The 21,946-nt window shown below is 43.0% G+C and overlaps 1 protein-coding gene across 1 annotated transcript in view; it reads left to right on the top strand.

Annotated features, from left to right (window-relative positions):
• IFT122 (intraflagellar transport 122) overlaps positions 1–21,303 on the top strand; it is a 30,310-nt gene extending 9,007 nt beyond the window's left edge. Inside the window, exons 12-29 of the mRNA XM_066327121.1 lie at positions 14–151; positions 848–1,012; positions 1,840–2,037; positions 3,567–3,707; positions 5,376–5,429; positions 7,761–7,922; positions 10,616–10,782; positions 11,594–11,765; positions 12,341–12,443; positions 13,960–14,100; positions 14,726–14,823; positions 15,692–15,792; positions 16,776–16,941; positions 17,909–18,020; positions 18,411–18,539; positions 19,358–19,440; positions 20,041–20,205; positions 20,872–21,303. Of these exons, the coding sequence (XP_066183218.1) occupies positions 14–151; positions 848–1,012; positions 1,840–2,037; positions 3,567–3,707; positions 5,376–5,429; positions 7,761–7,922; positions 10,616–10,782; positions 11,594–11,765; positions 12,341–12,443; positions 13,960–14,100; positions 14,726–14,823; positions 15,692–15,792; positions 16,776–16,941; positions 17,909–18,020; positions 18,411–18,539; positions 19,358–19,440; positions 20,041–20,205; positions 20,872–20,961 (2,385 nt within the window). The 3' untranslated portion in view covers positions 20,962–21,303. The remainder of the gene's footprint in view (positions 1–13; positions 152–847; positions 1,013–1,839; positions 2,038–3,566; positions 3,708–5,375; positions 5,430–7,760; positions 7,923–10,615; positions 10,783–11,593; positions 11,766–12,340; positions 12,444–13,959; positions 14,101–14,725; positions 14,824–15,691; positions 15,793–16,775; positions 16,942–17,908; positions 18,021–18,410; positions 18,540–19,357; positions 19,441–20,040; positions 20,206–20,871) is intronic.
• Positions 21,304–21,946: the final 643 nt, after the last annotated feature.

Raw genomic sequence — 21,946 nt, 5'->3', positions numbered from 1 at the left:
GCTGTGTCCTTAGGAGAAGAGATTGCAGTGCCTCTCATTTAGTGGTGTTAAAGAGCGAGAATGGCTGATGGAATCTCTTATTCGTTACATTAAAGTAATTGGAGGACCTCCAGGAAGAGAAGGCCTCTTAGTTGGTCTAAAGAATGGTCAGGTAACACATTATGTCTGGTATGTGTCTTTCCACTGCCAATAAAATGTGTTTTGTGTTCTTTGAGGGAGACCTTAGGAGCAGCAGTCTTTTTACAGCCTAGATTTTTATTTGACAGTCTCATTTCGGGATTAGAAATTAATTACTTCTGTCTTTCACATGCACTGACAGTAAAATTCATACAAATATGTTTAACTGTGTCTAGAAGTCTGTGAGATGTTAGTATCAACTGACAAAACCTGAGTTCTTGATGAAAAGAGCAGGTTTGCCTTTAGTGGGGGTTGGAGATGTGTCTCCTGATGACCACTTGTGAGGGTGTGGCTGTTCTCCAGGTGTAGGTGCTGTCTGTCTCACACACCAGGTGGCAGCTGGAAGTGTCAAACTGGAGCCCAGAGGTACTGAGAGCAAGGAAGTTGAGATCCTGTGTGTCTTCTGTATGTTATATATTCCTGTATTAATGAAACTGTGTAATAACTAGTGGAGAATCCAGGATGCATGACTTCTGATTTATACACATAGGCTTGTGACCTAGAGCATGTTGTAGGAGCCAGTCTGCTCAAACTGGAAGCATTTCCCTAATTTTACTGCAGTTTGTCTCTAAAAAAGCTTGCAACTTCCCACTTGAGGCAGCCCTGAAGCTTTAAGCCGCCGTGTTCCCAGTGCTAGGGACAGAAATGTGTGTGGTGGGGTTGTTCCTAGATCCTGAAGATCTTTGTGGACAACGCGCTGGCGATCGTGCTGCTGAAGCAGTCGACGGCCGTGCGCTGCCTGGACATGAGCGCGTCCCGCAACAAGCTGGCCGTGGTGGACGAGAACGACACCTGCCTGGTCTACGACATCCACACCAAGGAGCTGCTCTTCCAGGTGGGAGTTTACACTCGCTGGCCTTTTGGAGAGGGGACTAGGTGGGCACCCAGAACATCCCGAAAGCGTCGCTGGGCAGAAATTCGTGTAACTCGTTTAAGTTATTTATCGCGTCTTGTAGAGTTTAGCTGTCATCTGTTTATCAAAAGCACCCTCTCAGAGATGGTGGAGTAGGGAGGAGAAGACATGAAATCTGTGTGAACAGCAGCTGAATAAAGAGCTCTTAGACATGTGACCTTTCAGTTTAATTTAGAACTCTGCCCTGCTTCCCTCTGAAGCATTACAGTTAATGAGCATTTTAATTTTATCATTACTACAAACAGAATTAAAGCCTAAACATCTTTCTTTGTTGGGTATTCATAGGCTATAAAAGGAATCATGATAATGGTCTCTTCATTGGCAGTTTAGCAGTCACTTATTAATGTTGATTAAATGTTTCCAGAACATGCTGGATAGCAAGGATGGAGTGCTGCAAAGTAGGGTCTGCAACTTCCTTAGTGTAATGGACTGAGAAATGATCCATTAAATCTGCTAACTAGCAGTATATTATTGTGGAATTTGGTATTATGTTCTACAGATTGATTGTAGAGATCACTAGTAAATATACATAAAAGGCAAGACAATTATAGCTGAGTATTAAAATGTAAAGTGCATCCCTATGAATCTGTTTAGGAATATTCTTGGCTTTAGGATATTGCAAATGTGAATAGTCAGTGTATGTGCACACACCAGGCTGTAATGGGTCAAACATTCCAGCTGAAGGAGGCATGTTTCTTAGTGAGGATGTGATTGCATCAGTTGTAATCCCAAGATGTTTTGCTCCTTAGGAACCCAATGCTAATAGCGTGGCCTGGAATACCCAGTGTGAGGATATGCTTTGCTTTTCTGGAGGGGGTTACCTCAATATTAAAGCTAGCAACTTCCCTGTCCACCAGCAAAAACTGCAAGGTTTTGTCGTGGGTTACAATGGCTCCAAGATCTTCTGCCTTCATGTTTTCTCTATGTCAGCAGTTGAGGTTCCGCAGGTAATCCTTTAATCTCATTAAGTGTTGCTTTATATCTCATAAACATGAATGTTTAACAAGTGAAGAAGCTTTTCTGAGATTTACTTGTATTTCATTACTAAAATGATTGCAGTTCACACTTTCTTCGTTGTTATTTAAGTTACATTGTGTGATCTATTTTATTTTTGTTTCTTTGGCATTAATTAAGCTAACTTTCTTTTTGCTGTTGGTAATTGTTGTTTCTGATTCTTCCTTTCTACTTACAAATGCACATAATCTATTACAGTGCAGGCCTTACCTCCTGCAGGATTTTTACTGTGTTCTCTCTGTATAGCTTTTCCCCGTTGTAATTTCATTTTCTTGAATACATCAAATACTGTTTTATTGTTGGTTCATCTAGATGTCTTTTGGCAATATTTAAATGGAATATTTTAGTCTGAATGTATAATACCTGTGTGGTCTTTATGTTTAGAATTTAGGGATTGCCTTCTATAAAATGCTGTTTTCTGTGTCATGAGATACAACGGAAATCAAAAAAAAAGAAACCACAAAATAAGAAAAAGGGTTGTGACTGTGCATCCAAGTGTGTGCAGGATTTGCCTCTGAGAATGGGTGAAGGAGGCAGAATGTCCTGTGCTTGTATTGACTAATGCACACCTGTGTCACAGCCCTCTGAGGGCCCGGGCAGGTCCTTGGTGAGGCTCTGGGTTGTCCAGGGTGCTTGGCAGACAGACAGGATCACCAGGCCTGGAACACTCAGGCACAGAATTATTGTGCAGGATCACAGAGGCAGCTTTTCCAAGGCTTTGCTTTTGGAGAGAGGGAGTACCAAAGGGTGTACAATTTTCAGATAAATGGATAAAAATAACCCGGGAATGGCCCTGCCTTGTGCTGGGGTTGCAAAACCAGGTTAGCCGTGGTGCTGCAGGGCTCCCTGTGCCTCAGAGGGCTGGGGCTGTGTCTGTGTGTGTCACCCTGCAGCAGCTGGCAGCTGCCCCTGGCAGTTCCTGTAGGGCAGGTCCTCGAGAGCCCGGGTGTCTCTGTGCAGTCACAGCCTTGGTGGAGCAGCTTGGCCCTCGAGGCTGGGGCAGGAGGGTTACTTTCCTTCCCCTGGCCCCCCTTCCCATTCCTGGCTGTTCCCAGGGACACGTCATACCCAGCAGTGGGGACACTCCTCGTGCTCTAGGCCCTGGAGAACACAGTGCCCCTCCTTTGCTCTGCTTCCAGAGTACTGAAAAAGCTCAGTGTACGTCATATTTAGCATGTTCAATTCCCAGAAGAATTCACATTCTTAACCACTTCCTAATATTGCAAGGAACTAAAGATTTCAAAATGGATGCATTTGGAATGTAATGAACCCAGCTTGTCTAAAGATAAGATAATGATCACCCCAGAATTTTGTTCTCTCTGTGTACAAAACTGAGGTGTCTGGGCAGCTTGTAACCGTTGTGATTAGATTTTTTTTTCCCCCCAATATATGCAGAGAATTTCACTGATACATCTCAGTATTGTGCTTCCTGATACATGTTTTTTTCTGTGACAATCCTCAGTCTGCACCCATGTATCAATATCTGGAACGAAAAATGTTTAAAGAAGCCTATCAAATTGCGTGTTTAGGAGTGACTGATGCTGACTGGAGGGAGCTGGCCATGGAAGCCTTGGAAGGGCTGGAGTTTGAAACTGCTAAAAAGGTAAAGCATTTACTTACTCGTGTAACAGAAAGTTTGGGTGTGATATTTATATATATTTGTGTGTGTACATGTGTAATGCATGTTTTATGACTAGAATGCAAGTGGTGTTCCTGGGTTACTGTTTTGCTTGTGTTTAGTGTGTCTTATTCCACAAACAAAGCAATTGTTTGTTATAAACTCAGGATTTTAAGATGAGGTTTTGACCTGAAGTCTAACGTATCTCTCTAGATAAGTGCCATGTTCTAAATCCAGGTGTTGGGAATGGTTCCAGCTGGGAGCCGCGTTGCTGGGTTTAGCAGCGCCCACCGGGTGGCAGCAGAGGATGCTCACCTGGCTTGGGCCCCCTCCTTCCTTAGTCATAGGAACCTGCCCTTCTCCCTCCTAAATATTTAATATAACCTCAGTACAAATGTGAAGATTGCCTATTCTTTGTTATCTACCCGTTAAGGTTGTGTGAAGGCAGTGGTGATGCGATAGGATCATTTCAGGCCTTTTCTGTGTGATATGCCTTGCTTTGGGGAGTGGTCTGTGATTGGCATAGACTGAAGAAATGAGTTTTCTCTGGCATAAAATACTTTTTCTTTCACCAGCTCTTCTCAAGTAAAAGAGAGCAAACTGAGTTCAATGTCATGAATATTTTATGAAAGACAAAACATTCTAAAAATACACTGAGAATGGTCTGTAATGATAGGCATCTTTTAATAACAGATTTTTTTAAAAAAAAGGAAATTAAATGCTTTATTTTTCTTTTTTTTTCTCCTTAAGTAGAGGCATCAGAATAATTCTAGTCTCATGGATGGCTTTATGCAAATAGATACTTTTAAAAAGAAGTTTTCAGTGCCTCCTTGGAAATTTAAAGTAGTGCCCTCTTAGAATTAGAGCGGATTAATTCAAACAAAAAGCTTCTTGACATTAAAGGCTCTCACAGTTCCTAGTCCAATCCGATGTAAGCAGAATATTCTCTGCCCTCTTAAGTATTAGTTTGGTTGGAATCCTTGAATGTGTGGCCCAAAGAGTTAAATTTCTGTTTTATGATGCATGTCAGGAATAAATGCTGAGCTGCTGCAACTTGCACGTGGCTTTGCCACTTGAGACTTTGGGTTGCACATTTATCTCCATTTGCAAAGATATTACAGTGTCTTACAGTACTTTTATCTTATCGTCTTCTTACTTCCTTTCCTCTCTCTGAGCTCCTTTCATGCTGGATTTTCAGAATGGTTTAAAACCTAGGAGCATATGCAGCGGGCTTTGACAATACGACCAGTTATGTGCCCTTCCTTGTAACAGTTTCCTGAAATTTCCTTGTCTGTGTCACACCTCACATCAAAATGGAGAAGCTATAAAATAGCCAGAACAAAAGCATGTGATATTTTAATTGACATTTTGCATTTCCTGGGGGACTGACAGGCACAGCTCCCACTCCCTGCTGTGCTGCTCCTGTCAGGGCCGAGCTGTTTTGGTTGTACCTTGTCTCCTTTCCTGCCACAGCTCAGGGGCCACAGGCACAGTCAGAGCCCTTTGGGTTTGGGACTGCACAAACCCAAACCCAGCAGACTTCTGCCTGTCCTTTTTGCATGAAGACAGCTTGATTCATGCAGAATAATATTTGGGTTTTCTGGGCTTTCAAGTTAATACCTTTTACTCTTTTTTTAAAATTATTTTCAACAGGCATTTACCAGGGTACGAGACCTTCGATATTTAGAACTGATCAGCAGCATAGAGGTAAGCCAGTGTTCAAGAAGGTGCATTTCCTTAAACTTACTACTGTGTCAAAATCAGTACCTTCTGTACTGGAAGGACTTTTGTTTGGATAGTGCTTCTGACTGTTAGAGATGTGTTGAAGTGAAAAATCCTGCTTAGTAGAGGTGACTCGAGTTCTAATCATAGGATTGGAACTTCACGGACAAGAATGTGGGTATGGGATGAGAACTTCTGAAACTGTCTTCAGAAGAACTGGAGAGATGTTCAATATTCAATTAATAATTGGTAGAATACTACTGTGCTGACAGAGCTTAGTACAGAATACTTCATAAACATGAGTTCATTAAGCCTTTCCCTACCCCCTGGAGGTAGGTAATTACTATTATCTCCTCCTTGCAGAGACAGAAACAGGCCCAGAGAAATGAAATGACAAACTTGGGGTCTCATGACAAGTCTGTGACAACTGGAAATAGAATTTGGGATTCCGTACTTCTATACTGTGCTCTAATCACTCCTTCCTATTCTTTTCACACTTCTTGATAGAATTTCACTCAACAATAACTGTCTGTCATGAGCACTTGAAAATACACTCATCACTCTTGTCCTTCTGCAGAGATGGCAAGATAATGCTTAAAGATCTGTTTGGAGATGGCATAAAGGGAATTCCTCTTCCTTGTGTTAATTAGATTTGCACCTTCTCTTAAAAGATAAAGTCCTTGTCTTCATGTCTGCAGAGCTGTCCCGCTGCTGTCAAAATGCCCTCTGGTTGCAGTGTGAACTTTTCTGCATTAAGAACCCCTTTTTCTGATTTTTTTTTTGTTTTGTTTTGTTTTTTTTTTTTGTTTGTTTTTTTTTTTGTTTTTTTTTGGTTTTTTTGTTTTTTTTTTTTGTTTTTTTTTTGTTTTTTTTGTTTTTTTTCTTTTCTTTTCCTTTTCAAGGATATAGGTAGTTGAGAGTGTTCTCTCACCAGTAGTAACCTTCCTTTTCCACTGATGCTTCTTCAGATCTGCATTTATTGAGGATATTCTGGATATGTCATGTCATATTATGTTTAATAAGAAAAAATCCCCCTAAAATAGCCATAATCTTATTTTCACATGTCCTGAAAATGCTGCTTCTGCAGTGAGTTCTACATCCCCACTTGCTCTGGCCTGCAGTGGATTGGATTCCATTTAAGGCTTGTAGGGGTGTAGCTGAACAGACATGTTCCATTAATGCAATGGTTTTCTCTCAGCAGTGACACTTTTTCTTTCCTAATCGATGACAGAAACATAGTTGCCATCTGTATGTGGGGAGATTCTGCGGAGTCTTCAAAAAGGGGTGTAACAGGACTTTTGATTATTCATTTAACCTAGTTTTTGAAGGGGACTTTGAACAACCAGCTCAGTGTCAGCCCAGTCACTAGGGGTGACCAGGGAGTGATGGCTGAGCCCCTTTGTCAGAATGTGGATGCTCATGGAATGCTTTTCCCCTTGCATGCAGTCTTCTTTAAATTCAGTTCACAGCTATGGGTCTCCATATGACGTGGGCTTACTGCAGCAGTAATTTTATCTCAGGCAGGATGGTGGTGTGTGGCCAATACACAGGATAAGGCACTCACATGGAAACACATACACGTGTGTGCAAACCCGTCTGGGTCCCTCACAGTCAGGGTCCTGCTGCAGTTTGATTTGTGTGGAGGGTTTCTGTGTGGCTCTGCACACATGTGGAGGGTTTCTCCATGGCTCTGCACTAATGCTGTCCTCATGGTCCGTTCCCAGGCACTCAGGGCAAGCAGTTCTGGTTACCAGGAGAGCATGTAGAGCTCTGGAAGTGACTGGGGCTGACTCAAATCCATGAGCTCTTGCACGTGGGGGCAGTGGAGCTGTCACTGGTTTGTATCCAGAGGCAGGCTAACATATTTTCTGAATCTACTTATTGCTGGCAGTTATCCTCCTGTTTGTCATCCCACCTGCACATATTGTTAATGTAGCCAAATTATATGCTGGTGAGATTGCAGGGAGAAAATGAGGAGCCCATCAGATGCCTTTTTTAAAATAGACTGGCATAATGATAGCATGTGTTCATTTTCCTGTGTGAAATCAAGAGAACTAACTTTTCATTACTTCGGTTTTGTATAGTGACATTTAATTTTGCTCTTCGTAATTTTAATTAAGAAGGGATTTAATCCTTTAATTATAAATTCACCAGAAATATAGGAGAGCCATAATTATGCTATCCCGTTCCAGATTTTAATTATTAACAGTTAAAACATGTGCCTGAAAATCTAATTCCTCAAAGGCTATTCCTCACCTAGGTCCTGATCATCTAGAATATTTTCTACGTCTCTCTTCAGTTGTGGTATTTTTCCAGGACCGTAAGAAGCAGGGAGAGAACAACAACGACCTGTTCCTGGCAGATGTTTATGCCTACCAGGGGAAGTTCCAGGAGGCAGCAAAGCTGTACAAGAGGAGTGGCCACGAGGGCCTGGCCCTGGAGATGTACTCAGACCTGCGCATGTTCGACCACGCCAAGGTAGTGCCTGGGCACTGAAATGCAGAAACACTGAACTGTTTCCAAAGAATGATCCTACTAAAGGTTTGGAAGAAGTGTGGGCTTTGAATTCCAATTGTATTTCCTCAGGTATTCGTTTGGAGGTTGTAAGGGGAAAGGTGTCTCTGGCCTGGGTGTTATGGTGACATTTTCCTTTGGAGTCTGCTACCAAGGTAGCAGGTTGTGTTTTGTAGAGTCTCAAATATGGCTGTGGAAATTCAGGGCTTTTCAGTGAATTCTTTTATTGAACACCACCAATGACTTTTATAATTGCACAGTATTATCCATAGTAACTTTCCTTCTTTCAAAACGAAAAAATTTGGGTTTAGGACTTCTTCTTCTCCATTATCTCATTCAAGAGTCCCTTTTTATTTGTTTGTTTTTATTTTATTTGTTATAATAAAAAAATTATGGATAGGAGTAAGTCAATTCTATTTCAATACATTTTAAAAATTGTATAATATGCTAACCTAGAATAATTTTATTTACTACAGAATTTCTTCCAAAGATTCAGTGTCTTGGCTTTTTTTAAAACTCTGTTTCCATGTAGGAATAAATTGAATATAATTCTAAAAAGTGATGTTTTTATATGGTGATAAGAAGCATTACTTGGCTTTTAAGTCTGCTGTGGTGTTTTCTTATCAAAATCCTGGAGAATGCATGCACTGTTTAGTCTCATTCATCACTCATCAGAGCCCTATTCTGCCCAGTCCAGGACAAAGAATTCACCATGACATGCACAGAAACTCTTTAGCAGAGATTCCCCAAGCCATGCTGCAGAGAGATCTTTCTCTTCCAAGAGCTCAACAGAAACATTTGGGGGCTTTGCTGATGTAAGCCCAACTTCCGCTATTTTTGGCAGATGAGTCTTTGTTAGCTTCAGTGTTTTGGCTCCTCTTGAACATAAATGTAATTCATACAGGAAAATGTTCCCATAAGTCTCTGTAAGAATCTTTTAATTCTTGGCTGCAATCATGTCTAAATTTAACCAGTAGAGAGCAAGAGGTCTCGTGTCTCCTTACTTCAGAGTGATTCCATGCTGAGAAATTGAAGGTACTTCATAAGGCAGCTTCTTGTCCAGGGAGTGCACAGGATGTGGAAGAACATGTAAACCCCCCTTGTTTGCCAGTTATTTATCCAAGATACATGGGGGAGGGGGGTGTTTTTGTGGTGGTGTTTTCACTGATGCTGCCAGAACTATTCAAAGAACCACAGAACCTGCTTTTTTGTGCATGACTTTGATGAGTTCTGGGTGGAGGATCCAGACTGGAGGCAGAGGTTGGGAGTCCTTTGATATCTGGTCACAGGCCCTTTATCACAGCACCAGATCACGAATTACTGGCAACTCACAAAAAAACTCTTTATACTATGAGAAGCTGAGCTTAGCTTTTGATTTTGGGCTTATTTTGGTGACTTAAGCTGCAAAACATGTCATGCCAAAGAGACTGTTTGGCTGCACTCTTCAGTGCAGTTTTCCATGCTCAGAGCTGTCGGGATACCTGTGTGGCTGCTCCTGGAGCTGCAGGAGGCAGGCCTGGGGCTCAGAGCTGCCACAGATGGGAGCAGCTCTGCCTCTAACTGCTGAATTGCACTGCTGCAGCAGATCTGCTGTAGAGGGGTTTGCCCATTTGTTGCTTTGGTTTTGGTTTTTTTAAATCTCAGTCAGAATTTGCCAGAAATACAGAGGATAAACAGTTTTCCACTCTTTTCCCACCTGTTATTTTTCCTCTGCTCTGATTTTTCTTTTGATAGAAGCTGTTTAATGGGCAGTAAGCTGTTCTGTTAACAGACAAAATTGCCCTTAATCGATCTTCTGGTGTTGAAGGGGGGTTTTATATTTTTTTCCTGGCACATGATATCAACAGATGTGAACCATATGGTGCCAGAGCTTTCGTACTGGCAGAAGAAGCTGAACTAACTATTAGAAATATTTCCAAAATGGTTGTCAACACAGGGTCCAGGCTTGGTGTTTGCATTCCTTCCACAGGTCCAAGCAGTGCTTCAGAGCACTCTCACTTTTGAGCAGCTCTGGTTCTGTCTTTATAAAAGAATTTCATGGATATGTTTTTTAAATATATTGTTTCCTGCAAAGACATTTGATAATTATTTCAGCCTTCAATTGATTTGTAGTGGGGCATCCTGATGCCAGCACGTGATTGAGTGGATGTGCTGTTGTTAACTGCGTGTGGGCTGGGACTGGACTGTCTTTGAGAATGAATCCATATCTGCTTGGCTTGCAGGAGAAAATCTGAAACTTGGAATTGATCTATTGGAGTTTTTTGATTAGGACCTTTTTGTTTTGGGAAGGCCAGTTCCTGACAAGCTTGCAGAAATCATAACTCATACCCACCAAACTCGGCTCAGCAGAGAGCAAGAGGGGACACTGGTGTTGCCTCTGAGGCACCTGCATTGTCCTTCTCTGGGCCTGGCCACAATCTCCTGCTTTTTTGTTTAATTGAAAACTGTCTAAATGGGACATTGTTTCCTCACAGACATGGGGCCTTGATGATGAGCTGCCAAAGGTTGGCTCAGTCCACTTGCTCTCCATGGAGTGTTTCTGTGCTTGGGAGGCATCATGATATTCATTACAAAAGCCTTTATCTATTTTAGAATTTAGACTGTAATAACATTTATGACCAGAAGGTAATGCAGATATTTGTATTGCACTGTTGCAGGAATTTCTGGGATCCGGAGATCCCAAAGACACAAAGATGCTGATAAAAAAACAAGCAGACTGGGCCAAGGACATCAATGACCCAAAGGCAGCAGTGCAGATGTACCTCTCTGCTGGAGAGCACATGAAGGCCATCGAAATCAGCGGGGACCACGGCTGGGTGGATATGTAGGTTTTTTGTCACCTCAGAGATAATGCATAATAAAAGCTTCAATGAGATAGTATGAATTGCACTTAATTTTAAAATAAGACCAAATGTATTTGCTATCTGCCTTTATGTCAGATTGAGTATCTGGAACACGTCTATGATTAAAAATGTTTTAAAAGTTGCGTATGTTTAGAGAGTAGGGCCATAAATATGTTATAAAAACAAATGCATTACAGCAGTGAAGAGTATGCATGGCTTTATCTCCAATATGAGATTGTTTAAAATAGCCTGAATGCTTTCAGAGTAATCATCACAGCAGTAATTGTATCAGGTAGCCCAGTGCTGCTGTTCTCAGTTGTTTAGAGTCACCCCGAGGACAGAGTCTTTAGAAATTCTGTGGCCACTCCTGTTGCTGGTCATTTCTCATCAATGTAGGTGGTACTTAGGTCATTTGCTGAGCTGCATTAGGATCTTGGCCTGGCCTTGCCTCTGTTTTGCTGTGTGGCACAGGGGGTGATATTTATTCAGGAGCCTATTGCTCAGGTCAGACTTGGGGAAGTGTGTCCTGTGCCACTGAGTCATGCAGGACATGTCCCCTCCTTCCATCTGCACAGAGTCTGAGATATGGAGCTGAATGTGGGAGCAAAGAGGGAAGGAAGGGGTTTGAGTTGGCCATTTGGAACGTTTACTGAAACTGAACAGTGCTGCATGGTACTAGTATTAGGATGTTTATTAAATGTTAACTGATTAAAGGTGAAGTTATGACAATAATTAAAAGGCAAAGCACCAAGGCAGAATCTGAAACATCTGGCTTCTTTCTGCTGAGTCTAGGTTAATCGAAATTGCTCGAAAACTGGATAAAGCTGAGCGTGAGCCTCTGGCCAAATGTGCCTTCTATTTTAAGCAACTTGATAACCCTGGCTATGCTGCAGAGACCTACATGAAGGTTGGTGACCTGAAAGCGTTGGTGCAGCTCCACGTGGACACTCATCGCTGGGAAGAAGTAAGTGTGCCCTTGATTTCTGTTTTGAAAACCACTGCTTCTTACTGGCACTGGTTGCAACAAAAAAGGGAGGCAAATGTCTGTCTCCCCCAGCACTGCAGGGAGGGAGAGACAGGCAGGGAGGAAGGGAGGCTTCTGCAGAAGGATTCTGAGTATTTCAGTTAATCGTGTATGCCAGCATGTGGTTGGTGTGGTTTTCTGAAAGTGAATCTAAATTGCATTTATAGTGATACTTCAATTTCTTTAGAAGATACATTCAGTAAAAATACAAATATTTTTTGTCTCTTGTTGGGAAATCTACTAAATTTCCCAGATAATCACTTTCAAGTCTTTCTGTTTCAATAGTCTGTCTGTTATTATGCTAAGCTTCTTTTCTTTTGTTGTTGATTGCTTTTTATTTTAAAACACATAAGTTTCATATTGGAGAAAATAGGGATTACACTCTTTATTCTGTGTATATGTTTCATTGTGAATTTTCTTAGAGCTGAAGGATTGATCCCATGGAATATTTTAAACCCTTTAACTGTTTAAACCATGCAATATTCTAAGAATGATTTTTTTTTTATTTATGTCAGGCATTTGCTCTGAGTGAAAAGCATCCTGAATTCAAAGATGAAGTCTATGTCCCTTATGCTCAGTGGCTGGCAGAGAGTGATCGATTTGAAGAAGCCCAAAAAGGTGAGAATGTCACTGACAGATCAATGCTTGCTCCATATTTACTCCATAGTTCTCCCCTACAGAATATGCAGACTCTGCCCTGGCAAATTTCTTATCAGTGGTATGCAAAACCAAATATAATCCATGTTTTCATTCTGGTTTTAAAGTAACTGGAAATCTTATTTTATAGGAAAATGTGACGGATCTATCAATCTAGATATAGGTCCAGATTTTCAATCTTGTTCTATATCTGAGTGTGACACATAAGAGGTGTTTGGCATAAAATCTTAACTGTCATAATATTTTTATCCCACAAAAATTCAAAATATGGCAGCCACCTTATAAAGCTGAGTGAAAAACGCAATTTTCCCTTCCATTCAATTAGTACTGGATTTGCACAAGTCAAGTTTTCCTGTTTCTTTAAGGTTTTTGTGGGGTTTGTTGGGCTTATAAGATTACATTTGAACGGAACAGTCAGCTTTCCATCCTGTGGGAAGGCTTCCAAATTCAGTCCACAAACAATTTGAGAGGCAAGGAGCTGTTGAAGTGAGCCTGTGTGCAGTGCCTTGGCTCAGGTGCAGTTCCATGTGACAGGTGCTCCTGCTGTTCCTGAGCTGCTGGGACCCAAGCCTGGCTCTGCCTGCCTGAGAAGGGCCCAGGTAGGAAGGAGCTGGGTCTCATCTGTCTCTGCACAGGATGAGTTTGTGTGCCTTGGCACCAAGTGTTTGAGCAGCTGGTCAAGGGCAGGGTGGCAGTTTGCACTCTGGATGGGGTTAGAGGCCCCGTTTGCTCCCCAAAGCTCTGTGCTGCTGGGGCTCAGCAAGTGTAGATGCCCAGAACTGGAGGAGCTGGAGGTCCTCATGGGACTGTTCTGGTCTCAGAACAGAATGTGAGGTCTGCTTCAAGCTGAGCTGGTCAGGGAGCAGCAGTGCTGCGGGGTTGGGTTTTTTGGGGTTGGTTCCCCCTCAGCCCTGTTCCTTTATATGGGGACTGCATTGTTTGCCAATGTGTGTTTGCCAGGTGAAAATTCCAGGTGTTACTTGGTGCATCAGAAAAGGAGATGCTGTTAGTAAATGACAGAAGGGTGTAGTAGCTGTACTCTTTTAAAGTATTCAGCACAATACTTTTTAAGTATTCATACACACCAGAGCACTGACCTCAAACAATTTATTGTAGTTTTGAGTGAAGTTGTGATTTGCAGTGTTTGGAGATAACTGTTGTTTGTACAGAGGTCTAGTCATCACAGCATCTTCTCTCTTTTCTATTAAAAAAACCCCCAGCAACCAATATTATACATACTCCTTGAGCTCAAGGGTTGCTGAGACAGTGTAAAAGCTTCAAAATACCTACAGATTCTTCTCATGTTCCATTAGTGTCGCTGCTTTCAAGGAAGAAAATATCAATGTGAAATCCCTTTTATCCTGCCCTGGACAGAGTGTTTGATACGGGCTGAATAGACTGCTCTCAATTCAAACCCGTTAATTTCCATTAATTGATGTAATCACAGTGTAAACCCTCTTTGTTTTGGGCTGGGCAGCGTTTCACAAGGCTGGCAGGCAGAGAGAGGCCGTGCGGGTGCTGGAGCAGTTAACACACAACGCCGTGGTGGAAAGCCGATTTAACGACGCAGCCTATTATTACTGGATGCTTTCCATGCAGTGCTTAGACATAGCCCAAGGTGAGTCACCCGAAGGAAGTGTGTGTTTGTTACCTCATTGTGCACGTAGGCAAACAGCTCCTGCATTGTGATAGCAGTGCTGCAGCTGCTTCACTGCTGGGTGGTTTGATTTGGGTTTCTTGGTGCTGTGCATATCTCGGCCTTGTGCTATTTTTGGAGTCCCCTGTTTTTCCCATGTGCTAATTTAAAACAAATAAACAAAGCAGCGACATCAGCAGGCATAAGGCTCCTTCTGAAGACTGGCTGGGATGAAAATGGTGCCTCCTGGGACCGTGTATCCTCCTGCACCTTCCCACCACACCCATTGCCTGGAGGGTTGCTAGTAAATAAAAGATGTTGGAGAGTAAGTTTCCTCAAGTGTTTGAACATAGGTTAGGGAGGTTACAAATTATTTCTGCCAACAGGTAAAATAATTGTTTGCCAGCTGTCGTCTTGTCTCCCAAATGTATGTCACTGGGAGAGAGGTGTTAATAGTTAATAGGTGTAGTTTAGCGATAATGAATACAGGAGGTTGGGAATACTGCCTTTTGCCTGCTGCTCTGAGTGACTTTGGGTTTAGTTGAGCTGATCTGTCACCCCATAGACTGCTCTTTGAGACTGACACCAATGCCTTTGCCTCCCACAGAGAACGAAGGACAGCAGGCTGAAATGTTGCAGAAGTTTCATGACTTCCAGCATTTGGCAGAAGTTTACCATGTCTATCACTTTATTCAAAGATACACTGTAAGATACCCACTTTACAACTGTGTATTTATGTTTCCTGAACTCTTTTCCTTAGGGAGTACAGAAATAACTAGGACTTCTCAGGAAATTAAATACAGAATGTACATCAGTGATACTGTATAGTAACTTTATTTATTTGACTTAATTTTATTTTATTATACAGTGTTCAGCTGTCCTGTACAAGAACTTGCTCAGCTCCTTAGAACTGCAGGTGGGGCAGAGCTGTTCCAGTGCCTGACCTCCCTCCTGCCCTTGGCCCTTCTTGTTGGTTGCTTTGGTTTGGTCCCATGGTACCCGAGCCTCTGCTCCTGCACAGGCCAGGGTCAGTTTTTCCCTCAGTCATTGGAAAACAGGGTTGAACGGAAGGTATGCTAGCCCTGGGATTTCCACAGGGTGCTACATGTGTCCCTGATGTGCAGGCATGAGTGAGGAGCTCCTGCTAATGCCAGCAATTAGAGTCGTGCTGCCATCCCTGTTGGTGCAAATATCTGTGATTGAAGATTAGAGAACCCGTGCCCTTGCCCAAAAGAAGGCTCTGTGCTGTGGAGGTTGGCTGTCAGACTGCTGCAGATCTCACAGTGCTAGAGACTCTGCACTATGGCTCTGCAGACGGCCCTCATTTTTAAATAACATATTAAAGGTTCTGTTTTAGCTACTCTGATCTCTCTGTCTCTCTTTTCCATGTGTATCAGGCGTGAGCTTTGGTGATAAAGACATGCAAAATCCACTTGTTATGTTCTGTCAACATCTCTTTTCTCAATGGATGAAAGAAACACAGTACTAGAGATGCCTTTTGCTGTGTTGCTTACTGATGTCAGTTGTTGGTTTTCCAGCTTAGAGATGTGTGTCTGTGTTTTTCATACCACAGGAGGAGCCTTTCAGCTTCCACATGCCTGAAACCCTCTTCAATATTTCCAGGTTTCTGCTTCACAGCTTAACAAAGGAGACTCCTTTGGGGATCTCAAAAGTGTATCCTTCCAATACAGTACAAAATCTAGACGTTATCATGTGGTACATGAAAGGAATAACTGCTGTTGGACCAAGGCAGGGATGTCCTGCAGGGAATCTTCAGTTTCAGCTTTTAGTTATCATTAATGGGAACTGACTTTTGTCCCTCAGGAATAATCAGCATCTTCAGACTATTGTGTGCTGAGCTGCACTAGTTTATTTGTTATAGTTTGGAGAGCTGTGCAAATGAACTAACATGTAACTCTGTTAGGCCACCTTGAGCACCTGCCCAGTCTGGTGTGTCACCTGTGTCAGAGGAGCAAGTTCTAGGACACCAGTCACTGCAAAAAGATGTTGGCTCTGAATCTTGACAGTCTGAGAGCAGAGTCTGAACTGAGCCAGAGGCAGGGAAACCCAGAGGCTTTTGCTTTCCATGAGGCCAGTGTGGCTGTGTGGTCTGTCAGGCCAACATCTGCATGGCTTTGTGAACCTCTGGGGAGTGCTTCCTTAAATGGGCTGTGTGAGCCCAGAAATGCACCTTTCTGTAAGAGGGAGCCAGAAGGTCACTGGATATCATAAGGAGGCATCATCTGGGTTTCACTTCATTTCTGGCTTTGGATGGTGTATTTACTCAGTGGGTCACTTATGCCGTTAAAAATGTTTGCATTTTGGGTTTTTTGTGGCTGGGGGAAAAGACACACACCCCAAAATTACTGAAATATTATAAATGGAGTCAGAATATTTAACCATAGGAGCCTTTATCTAGGGTCAGTTCCTTACCTTGCTGATAATTGCCCACAGATATTTTGATAGTCCTTTCACACGTGTTTGTAAATGAAGTTCTGTAGATTTCTCTGGTTAAAGAGACCTTGTGTTTGAAAAGAAACCTCTGGTTTGAGGTCCTTGTGTTGGATATGCTTCACTGCACAACTACTATGATTAGACAGAGTATTGCATTTTTTCCTAAATGCCGTATGTATTTTTATTCCTTAATTAAATTATAGCAATACATTATTGGCCCTGGCAAAGCAGAGTAAAGCTCTTGGTGCATATAAATTGGCTCGTCATGCCTATGACAAGCTGCAGGGACTGCAGATCCCAGACAGGTTCCAGAAATCCGTTGAGCTGGGCAGCCTGACAATCCGATCCAAGCCATTCCATGACAGTGAAGTAAGCTGTAATGTGTTTCATGTTAATCATTAATATGTGGCCTAATCCTAGAATATGAGTTCCTGTGTGCACAAAACAATCTGAAATGTATTATGCATGGCTCTGTGATATAATTGTATTTCTGCTGGAAACACAGTCCTTTTATTGTTATTCTTCAAGTCAGACATCCTTCTGCTCCTGAGAGCAAATTAAAATCAGCCCTCTCTTTGTGGGCAGCTTCCATCCTCCCTCTCCTCTCTTGCAGTCACCTTCCTTGCTGCCGATTAATTCTTCCAAGCCCTTTTCTCCCCTGTTCACATGCCATTGTTCCACAGTCTTTGTCTCTCTCTCCAGCTGGAGGTCACTTTCATTTGTCCCACTCCTAACACTCTCTCCCTCCTCCCTCCATCCCTTCAGTGACCTTCCTTCCGTAAATCTTACTTTAACACCTTTTCTTCTTTCACTGAAGTCTGGCTTTCTGCAGTGTTCTGTAAAGCCATTTCTCAGGGAGTACTCACTAAAAATAAATTGCATTGTACCAGTGAACATGCACCTGGCCTCCTGAAATAATAGAAACACACCCTTTAAGAACTGCCTAAAATAACTCTGCTCTTGAGAAGAAAGGAATTAATTGGAGAACCTAAATTTGACCAAATCTTAGAGCAAAAAACTTTGCTTCAGTAAACTTCAGCTTCTTTTATCCCTGTGTATTTGATGCAGAATTCTGCTTCTGTTATTGCAAAGGCAAGGTGAAAATTTAATAGTTAAAATGGTGAAGACAGCTGTTTTTAAGGGGAAAACTTGCTGGTTTGTTAAAAAGGGAAAGCACTTTCAGATGTTGAAGGATCTGATTTCACAGCAGTGCTTCTCCAGACTGGCGCTGGTGTTGTATCGGTGCTGTCAGCCCAAGGGGCCCGTGTTTAATTGAAAACAAAGAGCTGAGGATGTGCCTGTCTGAGATTACCATGCTCTCCATCTGTCTTTTCAGGAGCTCGTGCCCCTGTGTTACAGGTGCTCCACCAACAACCCTTTGCTGAATAACCTGGGGAATGTCTGCATTAACTGCAGGCAGCCTTTTGTCTTCTCAGCCTCCTCCTACGGTGCGTTGGGACGTCGGGTTTGCTCGTGCCTTGCAATAGATAAATGTTAACAGAGCAGGCTAGTGCTTCATTTCTTCTCTCTGCACTGTTTGGCCAAACAAATGTTCCTTTACTGTTGATAAATTTGACTGAGTGGAGGTTGTTGGCTCTCGCTGCAGAGCAGCAGCACAGCATTGTTTTATTGCCAGACACTGAAATGCATCTAGTGTTGTTCTGTGAAGGTGAACACAGAAGTCCAGGGGGTTTGGTTGCTGCAATTTTATTTTATTTAAGTTGTTTCATGAGAGAAGGTGGGCAGAACAACACTGATGTGAAGGAGTACAGGATCTGCTATGAGGCATCTCCTGAGTTTCTGCAGGTCTAACGCTTCCTGCCTTTCCCACCTTTTAGAGGTGCTACATCTGGTTGAGTTCTATTTAGAAGATGGCATCACAGATGAAGAAGCTGTAGCTCTCATTGATCTTGAAGCTCCAAGAGTGAGTAAAAGAGAGAATAAATGGCAAGAGATGCTGAGTGACCGTATCCTTTTGATCAGAATTGGTTTCCTTTTTTAGGGGGAAAAAATTAAACAATTTAGAGTTTATTTTTTACCCTTAGCTTTAAACCTTTCTTTTTGTCATATGACTGATGTAGGTACAATTGGATCTTGTTTCTTTGTCGTGTCTGTGTAACAACCAAAATATGGTTTAACTAAAGCTAATATTGTTAAGACAATTTTCCATCAAGGCAGTTTATTTATAATCCTGTGCAGTGGTTATTTTTACCAGTGGAATGCCATGCTTTACCTGTTTCTGTATGAACTGCTTTCTGACAAGGATGGGAGGAATCTGGAGTGTGTTGCTTCCAATAACAGCTTCATTTAGAGGCTGCCTTCTCTCAGCCAAGGGAAGTAGCACTTCACAACTGTTCCTGTTGAGATCTGGTTTGGAATGCTTTGGCATCCAGAGCTCCCAGTTGCTAGGGGGGTTATAGAATATGAGATGTTGAGTAATGTACAAGAGCACACAAACTCTGACTAAAGCTGCCCAAAAATCTAACTTCAATAGATTGCTTCCTTTGCTCTGTCATCTGTGGAAGGGTAAGAGCTGATGTCATGCCTGGCTGTGGTCAGACTGTTCTACAGCAGCTGCAGTGATAAACTTTCCCAGTCACTGGAAATCCCAGCAAGGACTTCACGGTACTTTTTGTAATGACCTGGGCACTGTCACAGTTTGAGATGCTCTGAAGCAGCAAGGGTACTGGTCCTGCTGGGTGCTCTCACACTGAGTCTGTCAGTGCTGGCTGTGGTAATTCCACTTTTACAGGAGTTCTTGTCCTTCCTTAAGATATGCTTCCAGAGACACAGAGTTTGAGGCTTGATGACAGTACAGATATTATTATTGAGGATGATGATCCCTTTACAGCAAAACTGAGCTTTGAGGTAAGAACTGTACCTGTGTCTACTAACAGAAATTAATAGAAAATTTTACTTTACAAAGCTGCTCTTCTGGTGTGTGTGTGGTACAAAGAGAGCTGCAGAGGAGGGGACTGGGAGAGAGAAGGCTCTTGAGAAGGAAATGGGCTAAGTAGTTAACTCCTCCCTTAAGAACACAAACAAAACCCCTCAAAACAGACAAACCAGCAAAACCCCCACAAAACCCTACCAAATAAACAAACACAAACCTCACAAAACAACAAAAGATTTTAAACCAAACACTGCTGGAATTTTGTTTCCTCACCGTGCACTGGTACAGTAGCAACACACCTCTAGAGCAGGCCTTACTGTGAGGGTTTCACTGAGACTGTGAGCGTGGCTGTTATTCGCAAGGAATTGTGTTAAAGAGGTTAGGGAAGCTCACTGGAAACAGATGTGGCCAGATGCTGCTGTCGCTGGAGTTTTGATAAAACTGACAGGCAGTTTGGTGGGACAGGGCTTGAACCGGTTCTGCATGATCTTCTACCGAGTGTTACTTTGCTTCTTAAAAGACCCTGCGGGCCCCGAGGGGCTTGCGGTGGGTGTCAGCGCCTCTCCCCCGTGCAGCAGGGCGGCTCGCAGTTCGTGCCCGTGGTGGTGAGCCGCGCCGTGCTGCGCTCCATGAGCCGCAGGGACGTGCTGATCAAGCGCTGGCCGCGGCCGCTGCGGTGGCAGTACTACCGCTCCCTGCTGCCCGACGCCTCCATCACCGTGTGCCCCTCCTGCTTCCAGGTACCGCGCTCGGGACGGGGGAGGGACAGGGGGTGATGGGGACACGCTGCTAGTCACCGACACCTCGGCCTCTAAAGGGTACTCGGGCAATTCCTGAATGAGGTAGAGACGGTGACAACCCAACTCCGGGCTGTGTGATAGGCGTAGGGACAGCTGCCTGGGAAGACTTGGCCGTACTGAATTTGAGAAGTTGCCCTGACAGCAAGTCAGAGCCTCTTGAGCAAACCTTGGATGACCAACAGAAGCTGATTTATATATATTTCCTTTTGCTCTGTCTCTCTGACTTGAAGCCTAGTCTAGGAAGGAAAACCAGTCAGTGACTGTTATCTTGTGGTTCAGTCCTGCTGCTGCCTCGCTCAGAAATGACTTTTTGAAAAGACTTTTTGGAATTCAGTGATGTTTGCTTACACAACTGCCTAATTGCCCATCCTTTTGCAAAAGGACTTAGTGGGTTTGTGCCTTCTCAGCAGCACTGGCAGAGGTCTCTGAAGTGCTTGCTGCTCTGCTCCAGTCTGTGGCATCTCAGGTGCTTGAAACCAAGAAGAGCAGTTCTCTGTGATGGTAGTTCCAGAATATCTGTGCTATTGAGTAGCCATTAAGCTCAGTTTGCATTTTCTCTGAGCAGGGCACAGGCTAACTTGTTTTAAATCTGTTCCTTATTAACAGATGTTTCACACAGAAGACTATGAGCTCCTCATACTCCAGCATAATTGTTGTCCATTCTGTCGGTGGAGAGCAGATGAGTCAAACCAATGAAGAAAACCAGTCTTTTACCTCAACAACAGACTCCCCTGTTGGCTTGGTAAAACACTTCTTAGATCTGTAGAGCTTTCCTAATAACTTAGTTATGTCATCTTGTCTCATTTTGTATGTAAGAGTGAAATCAAGTTGAAGAATTATTTTTTTTAAATTAAAATATCTGGGTTTTGTGAATGTGCTCTGAATTTTCTAGACAAGCAGCTGAAGTGCCACAGGATTTTACAGGAATGTTTCTAAGATCTAGTTCAGCCTTTACGTAATTGTTTTTACTCCAGATTGTGCTCCTTTAATACACACCAGTTACTGACAGATCTTCAAATAAATGGGACTATTTTTCACTATTTATTGTCTCAGAATTTGTTATAATACTTGTGCTTCTGATCTTGAATTTCTTTTTCCTTTCTATTCCATTGAGTCAAAAACAGCATTTAGAGCCCTTCAAATACAATCTGAAGAGTTCCAGTGCTCTTGACACTGGGGGCATCTCACAGCCACCCTGGGGCAGATGGTGGTTGAATCTGTGTGGAATTCACCTGGTTGAAGTGCAGCATGTCAGGCTGTGCACACCTGAGCTCCGTGCTGCTGCCAGGGAGGGCTGTGCCAAGGGGGTGGTGCTGAGCAGGGTGTCCCCAGCATGGTGTCAGCCCTGAGCCCAGGGGAGCTCTGTGTGTGTGTGGGAGGAGACAGAGCTGCTCCCTGCTGCAGCCTCTTGTGGAAACATGGCACAACATGGAAACATCAGTCCCAGGCAGCACCTGAGCCCCTACACTGGCTTGCTCTCCCTACAGGATGGGCAGAGCAAAAGCCAGGAAACTCCTGTGTTGAGATCAAGACAGTTTAATAACTGAAGCAGAGCTCTGTGTGCAAGCAAAGCAAGAAGGAATTTATTCCCTGCATCCTGGAGAGCAGGGCTCAGCGTGAGTAATTGTCCCTTGGGAAGACAAACACCACAAGCACAACATCCTCCCTTCCCCCTTTCCCT

The sequence above is a fragment of the Sylvia atricapilla genome, chromosome 11, assembly GCF_009819655.1.
Source record: "Sylvia atricapilla isolate bSylAtr1 chromosome 11, bSylAtr1.pri, whole genome shotgun sequence".
NCBI classification, from domain to species: domain Eukaryota; kingdom Metazoa; phylum Chordata; class Aves; order Passeriformes; family Sylviidae; genus Sylvia; species Sylvia atricapilla.
The sequence above is the reverse complement of the archived record's forward strand: the minus strand, read 5'-3'. Positions and strand labels throughout refer to the sequence as shown.